The sequence below is a fragment of the Vicia villosa genome, unplaced genomic scaffold (genome assembly GCF_029867415.1).
Source record: "Vicia villosa cultivar HV-30 ecotype Madison, WI unplaced genomic scaffold, Vvil1.0 ctg.000534F_1_1, whole genome shotgun sequence".
NCBI lineage: Eukaryota > Viridiplantae > Streptophyta > Magnoliopsida > Fabales > Fabaceae > Vicia > Vicia villosa.
In genome coordinates, this window is record NW_026705246.1 from 794,508 (window position 1) to 805,884 (window position 11,377).

At 34.6% G+C, this 11,377-nt stretch overlaps 1 protein-coding gene across 1 annotated transcript; it reads left to right on the forward strand.

Annotated features, from left to right (window-relative positions):
- Positions 1 to 243: 243 nt before the first annotated feature.
- On the forward strand, positions 244 to 6,987 carry LOC131629186 (nicotinamide adenine dinucleotide transporter 1, chloroplastic-like). Its single transcript, XM_058899982.1, has 9 exons — positions 244 to 692; positions 801 to 896; positions 1,008 to 1,114; positions 2,146 to 2,191; positions 2,327 to 2,436; positions 5,466 to 5,560; positions 5,662 to 5,750; positions 5,832 to 5,926; positions 6,569 to 6,987. Exons 1-9 carry the CDS (start codon positions 617 to 619, stop codon positions 6,803 to 6,805), a joined length of 951 nt encoding a protein of 316 aa, XP_058755965.1. The 5' UTR covers positions 244 to 616; the 3' UTR covers positions 6,806 to 6,987.
- The last annotated feature ends 4,390 nt before the right edge of the window (positions 6,988 to 11,377 follow it).

Below are 11,377 nucleotides of genomic sequence, written 5' to 3' on the forward strand. Positions count from 1 at the left end.
AACTGTATTATGATGATGACTGTTTTAGCCATCACTGTTTTAGATCTTAAGAAAATCTGAAAAAAGGATCCATTTTTTTTATAGCTCTAATCTTCTTTTAAAAAACGTCACAGACTTTTATTTAAAAAATAAACTAAACTAAAATAAATCTAAATCCCCTGAATATCGGGACCCACACGTACTTTGCGGCGAGCAGCAAATAACTTATCCAAATCCAAATTAATCATCTTCCAATCGCAGAATTAAACGCAAATTAAATCAAATCAAATCATAAATAAACCATTCTTTTTCTTTCTCACGTTCCTTCTTCAATTCAATTACCATTTCTTAATTGTATGATTCACAGAGAATCGATGTAACATAACCTTCTTCAATCTCCACGAACCCTAATCTAATATAATCTAACCTAATTGCATTGAATTGAATTGCATTGCGTCTTTTTTCTCTGAAATTCTTGAAGAATTTCAACCACACACGAATTCGTCTCGTCTCGAACGAGACTCCATGCCACCGTGGTTCTCCCTCATTGCCCTCTCAAAAGAGGACTCTTTCGTTTTCGCTATAAAATTCGTTGATTCTTTTCAGCCTAACGATTCTTTCGTGCAATTCTTCAATAATGTCTACTGATTCTCATTCTCCTAATCTGTATCATAGAGGTGTTCTTTGCAATGCCGGTGCCGGTGCTGCCGCTGGTATGTCAATTTCTGTAAAACATTGTTCTCCTCTGTTTTATTTTCAATTTTACAGAGATTATGTAATGAAAGTTTTTATTTTTATTTTAAAAATATATTTTCATGCAGGTGTTATTGCTGCCACGTTTGTATGTCCTTTAGATGTAATCAAAACTAGGTTTCAGGTTGGGACTCCTCAGCTTGCTACTAATGGAAGAGTTAGAGGTATTGCTGTCTTGTAAAAAATACATTCTTTTTTAATATTTTAGCATGAATTAACAACTACAGCTGAATAATGTATTGATGTAACTGACATTGGGTGTTTTGTGTTTCAAGGTAGTCTTATAGTTGGTAGTTTGGAGCAAATATATCATAAGGAGGGGTTGCGAGGGATGTACCGGGGGCTAGCCCCAACTGTTATGGCCTTACTTCCAAACTGGGCTGTGAGTTTACTTCTTGTTTTAAGTGCTTCTTGTCATTGCCTTACCTGATGAACTATTCTTTTTCCTCTTTTGAGATTTTTTGTTTTTTTTTTTTTGCATTATGTATAATTGTTGTTTTTAGCATCAAATTGATAATGAAAAACAAATAGAAGAGGGGGGAAAACCCCATTAAATTACGAACGTGACTTGCTTTGGTGGAACCTAAAGCGGGAAATAGAGTTGGTTTTTAAGAGTTCATTGGTGGTTGATTCTGTGCTGTGAAAGTGCCTTCAAATTATATTCTGGGAGATAAGTGGGCTTGGGTTTATCTAAGAATCAACTAGGATCATGGAGAATGCTTTTAATTGAGAGATACGGACAGACTAGAAAACAATAGAAATAAGAGTTTTAGATAGGATACAGAAATTTACTTAGATATTATTGTACCCTCGGTATAATTGCATCACTAATCAAGAAAATATTAGGAGCAATCTTGCTGCAACTGCAATGATTATACAACCGCGCGTTCTTTATTATTTGATAGTTGTGTTCATCACTTAAACATGGCATAAGTTGATCACTCTTCCACCCACTAATAAAATGTGTGACCCATTTAAGTAAATAAGTGATAACTCACAAAATATAGCACATATATAGACAGGGATAAGCACCTAGCTATAAGAAACAAATCGTAAAATGCACCTGGACCAAGATATAGAACAGTAACCAAAGTAACACTGATTGACCACATAGTACACCTGATAAATCAAATTAGTTATGATTCTATTGAGCATTTTTTTATTTTTACAGGAATGATTTTGTAGAGATATGGGCAACCATCAAGTGATCAAACCAGTTAAATATTTTGATCTTTAATCATATACCATACCCTTTGGGGTTTCTTGCTGCCTAATCAATTAAACTTGCTAATAGTGATGTGTTTCGTTGGCCTCTGCATATGTGTCACCGGCTTTGTGTCTGTATACACTATTTAGTTATAGCTGAATAATGCTATATTCTACTAACTAATCTGTCAATTTATTTATTTGCAGGTCTATTTTACAGTGTACGAGCAGCTCAAGAAGCTACTTACTGATGGTTAGTTTATTGATGATTACTTTTGTTTTTAAGCTTGTCAACTGGCTGTTTGTGTGTGCACGCTTTCACGGCACTGTTTATTCGTTCATTTGGAAGTACAAATTATAACAGCTATAATATGTAATTATGTATCAGATGAAAACCACCGCCTTTCAGTTGGAGCTAATGTGGTAGCTGCTTCGGGTGCTGGAGCTGCAACTACAATGGTTACAAATCCATTTTGGGTTGTCAAGACAAGACTCCAAGTGCGTATTTATTCAGCTCAGACTGAATCTTATATCAGCAGCGATTTTCTTATGCTATCGACTTAAAATATGTATAATTGCCATGATTCATGAGTGACTCCTATGATTAAAATATGTGCATTTCGTTGTTTATTAATGAAATGTTGGACAAATAGAGGGAGTTATTAAAAGTATATGCTAGAGGGAAAAATTGCAACTAATAAGTGAGTAGGTGTTGAGTATGAATAGTTTGGTCTAGGTGAGAGAGCTCACATAATAATTTTATGAGTAAAACCATACTCTGTTGTAAAAAGGGAACATTTCCCTTGAAAGAGGATGTTTTTGGCCCCTTCTGAATTGAACAAACGCATTTTTTTATTTTCTACTTTGATCCATCTTTTTATTTCATTTTCTTGGACATATTAATTGGTATGACCTTTTTCTTGAAGGAGAGCCGGCTTTTGTTGTAGTGGAGGCTTGAATGCAAATGTTGGTCTTAGGTTTAGACCTGACTTAACTTCATAAATTAAAACTGCCTAACCTCAATGCCTCAATGATATGTGGTTAATACAGGTTGCCTAATAAGAGATCTATGATAGGTTATGATACTATTTTAGGTTTAGGGCTCAACAAGACCTCACAAAACCGACTCAGTTTAGGATTGCCTAAACATTGTAAGGTGAGGATTTCCTAGACTTTATTAGGGCCATATCTATAACCATATTGAGAATTGAGCTTCCCTACTAAATCCCGTCACATCTTGGCTACTGGGTTAAATGCATGGATAAGACTCGTGGCTCAATAACAGATCCAGGATAGACTCTGTTATCATTCTAGTTTTTGAACCTAAATATTGGCGATGTTGAGGGAATTCATAATGACTACAGACTACCTGATTTGCAAAAGTAAAGGATAATGTGGTGAGCGCATACAATGGATACAAATAAATTGATTGTAAAGTGCATACATAAACGAGGATATAGCTAGGATGATGATGATAATGAGGACGTGGAGGAAGAATATATATAGGAGGTAATTCAACTTCCTCTATCCAAAAAAAGAATTAAAGTTCCAAAGCTTCGTGAGAGGTGTTGCAAGATGAGTAACAAAGCTTTCTTGGAACTCGTTGGATGGATTGCTCGAAAGGATAAATTCTTTAATGTGCAGGTCATTAACCAAATGAAGCAAGTTCAATTATCATTAATCAACAATGAAATTCTGAGGTGCATGAATTCAGAATTTAACCTAGTGAAGAAAGTGCAATTAGTGTTAATCGGCATTGAAAGCGCCGACAATTCACTGGTTTCTTTTACCAATGTTTTAATTGGAAGGTTAGATAACATAATGGAGGCAACATTTTTTAATGGTTAACTACATTGAAGCAAACATATTCTTGAGGTGTATGCAATTAACCTAGTGAAGAAAGTGCAATTAGTGTTAATCAACATTGAAGCACGACAATTCGTTGGTTTCTTTTACCAATGTTTTAATTGGAAGGTTAGGTGACATAATGGAGGCAATGTTTTTTATGCTTAACTACATTGAAGCAAATATATTCTCTGGAGGAGTATGTACAAACATTTGAGGTCCTTGTGGTACAAGTAGGGTCAGTTCCAGAGGAGCATCCTATGGGTATTTTCTTTGGGAGAGGGACATTGTTTTTGCTCTGAAGACTCTTTTTTCCCCAGCAATCGATGCCTCAAAAAGAACTTGAGAGTCATGATTATGGGGGAAGATGAGCAAGGGGCGTAAGGTAACGGATAGTACATTGAGGGAATTTCCAAAGAGGAGGATGCCAAGTTAGAATAGAATATTTCGATAAAGCTGCAAGAGCTCGAGTTTTCTACATGCTCAATTGATCACATCATTAGTAACTTCAATGCCAGGGGTTTAGTGCATAGGGTAAATCCCCTGTGTTTTAGCAGGGTGCATTGAGAAACTGGTTGAATCTTATGGTTAGCTCCAGGTGCATATTTCTTCATGTTGGGGATATATTTGAGAAGAATATGTGAGAATGGCGACATGCATTCAAGGAAGATTTCTTTGTTTTTGATCTTGGTGGAGTAAATATCATCTTAAGTTGATTGATTAAATACTCTAAGTTCCATATTGGGAATTAGGAAACCTCTAGTTAGTATGATATTCATTCACTAGGTAGATCGTAGAAGTGTTAGGATGGAATTAGAAGGTGATCCCCAACTGACTAACTCACAAATCTTTGTTAAGGCTTTTGCATTAGATGGTGGACATGGAATACCTTGCTTCATTTTTTGGCAAATAAGGACGTAGAAGGTTTGAAAGTACTGCGCTGAAAGATGACTTTGAGGAAAAGAAGAGTGAATTTAAATAGGTGCCCAGAGCATGGCATGTGAATTACAAAAAGAGGGAGTCTTGAACGTAGCAGAATGAGTTTCAATAGGCGCCCAACAAGAATTACTCATACCAGGCTCCGTGGGCGCCGTTTTCAAACCATACAAGGATCGTTTGAGCTTGCACACACCCTTAGATGAAGAGAACAAATCTTGAGGAGGAACATAACAGCTAATAAGTGAATAGGTATCAGTATAAATTAGTCATTAGCAGGAGTAGATAGGAGAGGGAGACACTAATTGTGTCTGTAAAACTGTACTCAGGTGCAAAAGGGAACATTTCCCTTGGAAGGGAGTCTTTTTGCCCTTTGTAGAGTGAATAAACACATTTCCCCCTTCTCTACTTCGACCCATCTTTTTCTTTCTTAGTGAACCTAACAAGTAACAAGTCCATCTAATGTAACTTCTATCAAAATAGTCTTGGGTGTTCTTGTGTACCATTACTAGAAGTCTAGAACCATATTACTATCAAATGAGACGGTAATGAATGTGTCATACTCATAATTTCAGTGTTTGAAAATGTGGGAATTGAAAGGGTAGCTGTTGTAAGCATAATAATATTGTTCTTATAAGTAATACGACGATATATATGCATCAAACCTTGCTGACTTATTTTATCCTGCCTATCATCAGTGCATGCATATTTTCCTGACATGAAGTCTGTTTCCCTTGTTACTGCAGACGCAGGGAATGAGATCTGGCGTTCTGCCGTATAGAAGTACCTTATCTGCTTTGAAGAAAATAGCTCACGAGGAGGGCATTCGTGGGATGTACAGGTTCGTATCATTTATACAACATTGTGGCCATTGTATAGTGCTTTATTATTAATGATTTATTAATAACTATGGACATCTGAGATATTCTTCATCTTTAACAGCGGCCTTGTACCTGCTCTGGCTGGTATCAGTCATGTTGCCATCCAATTTCCAACATATGAGAAAATAAAATATTATTTAGCAAATCGAGGTAATTTAATGCCTGTTCTAGTTCTTTGCAGCGACTCGAGAGTTTCAGCACTTGATTGATTTGATCATTATTTTGTATCAGATAACACAACAGTGGATAAACTCGGCGCACGGGATGTTGCAATTGCCTCATCAGTTTCCAAATTTTTTGCATCTACGATGACATATCCTCACGAGGTATCTTGCTCAATGGTTGATCTAGTTTTGTTGAATATATTCATGCATAATCATACATAACTAGTTTCCGTGCCGTATGAATGGAATGTCGTTGCCATTTATAAATCCATTTCAATGGTTAAACAAAAAATAAAACTGCATTCACTATTTAGCACAATTTAACGTTGGGCAATGGGCCCTTTCAGTGCCAGTACAAACTTCAAGGTCCTCTCATTTAGTCCCTAAATTTTAATGACTTAAATTGACCCTTGTTCAATTTTTGCAACATCACTAATTTGACATGTATGTCACTAACATGAAATATGTCAAAAAACCCAATTCATCCACAAGTGTTTATCCAGACAATTGTTTAATTTATTTAATAAATTATAATGTTTATGAATTTCAAATCTTCATGAATTAAAATCTTGAGGGAACCACAAGGCTTTTGATCAAATTACATGATGCCGGCTCAGCTGTTGCTTGAAATATTTCTCTCAACATTTTGCCTTTTGTCACATTTCCTTCCTTTCATTGCCATCATAGAAATCCATTTACCAACTATTGGTTTGAGAACAACTCATGAAATCCTTGTTATGACTTTTAATGCTTTGATGAGGCAAGCTTCAGAAAGTATAAAATAATTTTGTTTTTGGTTTGCAGGTTGTTCGATCTAGATTGCAAGAACAAGGACCTCACTCAGAGAAGCGGTACTCTGGTGTGAACGACTGCATTAGAAAGGTATTTAAACAAGAGGGACTCCCTGGTTTTTACCGTGGATGTGCCACCAACCTCCTAAGGACAACCCCAGCTGCTGTAATCACATTCACCAGTTTTGAAATGATACACCGTTTTCTAAGTTCACTTTCCCCTTCTGACCCGGAGCCGCATAATTTGTAAAGATGAGCCTTGTTCAAAAAAGTTAGCTTAGTTGACAAATATTCTTTTGATGATTAAATTAAGATATCATTCTTTGTGATTTTTTATTGTTTATCTACGTTAGAAGGTAGATTTTTGCCCTCCTCAAATTGCACTTGTGCAAATTAATTGACTTCGTAGGCCAACAGAGGTCTTATTATAAATTTTGGGAAGTGATAATGATGATAAGTTAAGATAAAACATACTGGTGCATATTTTATTATGGAGCTGCTGAATAATGAAAACCTGCAGAACATTCTCTACCACACTGCTTCACATCTCATGCACATATCGAATGTTGGAGTTTTGATTCATCAGTCAATTACAATCATTACTATATTAATGGTAGAATTCAGAGCATGTGTTGTTTCTCTGATGCCATGCATAATAGTATTTCGGATTCCCTGCAATAACAGTGATAACAAACAACGGTCCTATTTTAGTTTTTAGGAGGTCCATTGTTGGTTAGTCGCAGTGTAACTGTGACAACAAACAACGGTCCTATTTTTCTACAATTTAACAGTTATAAATATTTTATGAGCTCTATTTAGCCATAATTTAACCACTTCAAATTTTAGGCCATGTGCAATAGCCCTCCACCTTTTACATCTTCAAAGACGGCTCTGCATGCGATTAAATTGTTCAGACACATGCATTTTGTTCATATGAAATCGTATACAGTTTTGATTTGATTTCAATTGAGCTCTCTGCTAGGAGACGGTAAAATTGATCCTTGCGAATTAATAAATAAGGTCTGTTTCTGCGTTAGTGGACGGTGAAATTGATCTTTTGAGAATTAATAAATAATGCTTTGTTAATAATCCCTGGATTCTATGACTACTAGGATATCAAACTTTGACCTTCAGATCTTTACAAGGGCACCCTATGCTACAAATGAGTTCCATTGATGCTGTACTGCTGGGTGGTGGGATATAATGTGTGCCTTTATGGAAATATTGAATGTGATTCCTTATCATGATTCATGATGCACAAGAAAAGTGTAGAAGCTAGTGGCAATTACAATAACTTGAGGACTAGTAGGTCCTGGTTAAACTTAAGTTGAACGCAACTTCCCTTAAAGAAAAACATAGTGTTGCTATGATTTTGATAAAATATCTCACATTAGAAACGATGGGAATGAAAGCATCAATCATTGCTTTTTCCTTTTGAATGTTAAAAATATAAAAAAGTACAATAAAGAAAATGGAAAGAGGACCATTGCTAACTCAAAATGGAGTATCGAAGCTTTTTGGATAGTTGCTTTTCTCTTTATCCAACAAGGAACAAAATGCAACTTAACATGGGATTAGTAAAGTTCAAAATTCTTGTAGGATAGTACATAGTGTGTGTGTGTCCATTTACTGTAACATATGCACTTTGAATAATGCCTAACTTAAACTTCTGATAGATTTAGCTAAATTACCAAACATTAAAAACATGTTTTATTTCAGTTAGTTCTGTTTCTCCTTTTGAACAATTGGAACCCTTATGTTTTAAAATTTTAAAGTACATGAAATTGGTTTGTGTTTTTTTAATTACATGAAATCATGTTTTAATCTCCTGCTTTCCATTAGAATGACAGATAAGTCATGGAATTAAGGTCATGATGGCCCATAACTTGACAACTCATTAGTGAATACAAAGTGGGTGGCATCCAAAGTTTGTGGACAAGACACAGGATTGGATTCGCTTGTCATGTTCTATCACATTCAAAAGAAACAAAAGAAAAATTACCTTGGGTTTGCTTTCTTATTTCTTGATGAACTTATAGATAAACGCAGTTAACTATATTAATTTATATTATGAGTTTGTTCAGATAGAAGAATAATGAGAAAATGTATTATTTTATAAGAAACGGGGACTTGGGTTTTGGCAAGGCCGTCTCAAGTTTTTGGAGGCCCTGTGTAGAATCGTCACCGTTTAACCATAAAAATCTAATAGAGGCCTTATGTACTCATGATTTAACCTACCAAATATTTTATGAGGCCCTATTTAGTTATAGTTTAACATTGGAAATTTTGAGGCCCTGTGCGGTAGCCCGCTTTGCACGCCCTCAAAGACGGCCCTGGGTTTTGGTAGTGGCAGTATTGATGTGTGATAAAAGAAACAATAGGAGTTGCTCTTCCCATCACCCTAAATAATTTTAAAATGTCCTTTTAAAAATGTTCTTGAAATAATAGAGAAGTTAATTTTGGGACGTCTTCATGCACACCAAAACTTCATAATTGTGTCATCTTCATTGTGTGAAAAAATAGTATGGAAATTCTCTTTTATAAGTAAATTTTATTTTTTAATTTATTTAATAAATAATGATCTAATGTATAAGTAATTTAAATAAATCATTGATTTTATGAATTTTAAAATTAAAATTTGTTTATAGAAGAGAATAAAGGGAGAATAATACAAAATTTAAGTTTTGTATTAATCCCTTGGATAATAAATTTTTCTCATAGACAATATTTTTATTATAAATTTTTTTATCTTTTTTGTCCCATATGTTAACCTCGGGGTTTATTTTGGTCCATTAATTTCAAAAAGTTTCATATTAGTTCTTAACTCTTCAAAAGGTGTCATTTTAGTCATTTTTGTCATATTAGCGACTGATTTAGCGACCAATTTTTTAGTTTTTTCGTCGCTAATATGACAAAAAAAATTAAAATGACACATTTTGAAGAGTTAAGGGACCAGTATGGAACTTTTTGAAGTTAAGGGACTAAAATGAACCCCGGTGTTAATTTACGGGAACAAAAGGAGTATTTTGCCTAAATTTTATCTATTTTAATAAACCTTATATAATTCAATTAAACCATACATTGATAATAAAATACAATCAAATATCATATAAAATCAAAATGCAGACCATAAATTATTCACAAAATACAAACCTCGTCAATAAAAAATAAAGGAATCATATGATATTTTAGGATAGTACGGTACTCCACCGGTGACATATGTTGGAAACAACCAAAAACTATTTTCTGTTTTGTGGTCATATCAAACTTTAAACCATATCCGTAACAATTTTACTTAAAATTGCACTTGCCAAAATATGTTGTGTTTTAGGAGTGACGGTGTCCTTGCTAGTAAAATTGTTAAGGTCAAAATATGGAATCACAACCTTAAGACCATTCAAGACGCTGTTGAAATTCGAGTCCATACCATATACCCTACTGTCTCTCAATATAGGATCATGTAACACCTAAGATTGAGCCCTAGAAGCCACAAAAGCGTATGAGGCCACCCAACTCTAATAGCTTAAGAAGCCGCCCTATCTTGCAGGTCCATGAAGAGAGGACCTTCACTAACCACAATGTCTTCAACCACCGTTCATAAATCTTTATCAAACCAAACAGTTGTTTCTTTCATATGATTAGGTTGCACGTTTTTAGGGTAAATTTTTTTTTTTGACAATACAGCAGGATCGAAGTAGAAGAAGCCCACTTTGATGATCCCTTAATTATGGTAGAAAATGCATTAGCTCAATAGTCCTGGAAGCTCTCTTCATGGACACGTCTTTGATAAAGTCGTCATCTCGACTAATAGCCCATCCAAGTAACTTCATCTCCAACAACGGTAACAAATTCTCACGAAGTTTAATACCATCAAATGAAGGCCAATAAATCTCAGTCTTACCAATATTCAATTCGAGACCTAATCTTAAACATGTCTCTCAAATGATGTCAAGGGCTTTAGCCACCTCCTACAAATTCCCTATAACAAGTTTAAAAGATATAGTGTCTGTGGACCCGCCCCACTCCACTTTCGTTTTTTTACAGAACGAGACAAAATTTGAGACTCATTCCCACAATCATGTCTTTGTCATCCAATTTTTCAAAACATACTTAAACAAGACGAACATGCGCTTCGCCACTCACAATAAAAAACATTTTCGTCCATCTTATAAACACTTAATTAGATTCTTTCAATTCACACACTATTTCTTCCAACAATTTTAGTAAATTTTTGTAGAAAATTGTCTCACTTGAAATTGAAAAATATTTAACTTTTTTTATGGAAAATACTTCTTTAGCAAGATATTTTTTAAGTACCTTCATTTTCATCTTCATCATAGTTTTATCGACCCAAAATGCTTAAACCTATTAAAGCAACTGAGAGTGCTATGCTTTCATGATTCCTTTTGAAATGCTAGCTACCCCACCCACCTCTTTAGAAAGAGTGGTTTTTGTGGGGAAGAAAGAGACACAAAGAACAACTTTTTTTTTCCTTTCTCCGAGGACCATTTCATTCGAGAACTTGTAATTAATTAACTAAGAAATATTTTTTTCCGACTCTAAATAAAGAATTAAAAGCCACCTACTACCACGTTAACTTGGTCATGTAACAAACTCTTTTTTTCCTTCTTAAGAGTAAAGGTTAGACAATTCTCTTTTGTTTATAAAACAATTAAAATCTTTATTTAAATATTGTTCATGCTTATAGCTGGTGTAATAATAATCTTGAAGAAGAAGGCTAATGGAAATATAATTAAGTAAATGATGAATGGATTAAAGAAGACAGCAAAAATGGGGTCTCAATCTTAAGTTATCCTCCAAA

Coding starts and splice junctions, on each gene's coding strand:
- LOC131629186 (XM_058899982.1), top strand. CDS start 617: ATGTCTACTGATTCTCATTCTCCTAATCTGTATCATAGAGGTGTTCTT. Junction 2,437..5,465: donor TTGTCAAGACAAGACTCCAA/GTGCGTATTTAT, acceptor TTGTTACTGCAG/ACGCAGGGAATGAGATCTGG. Junction 5,561..5,661: donor GGCATTCGTGGGATGTACAG/GTTCGTATCATT, acceptor CATCTTTAACAG/CGGCCTTGTACCTGCTCTGG.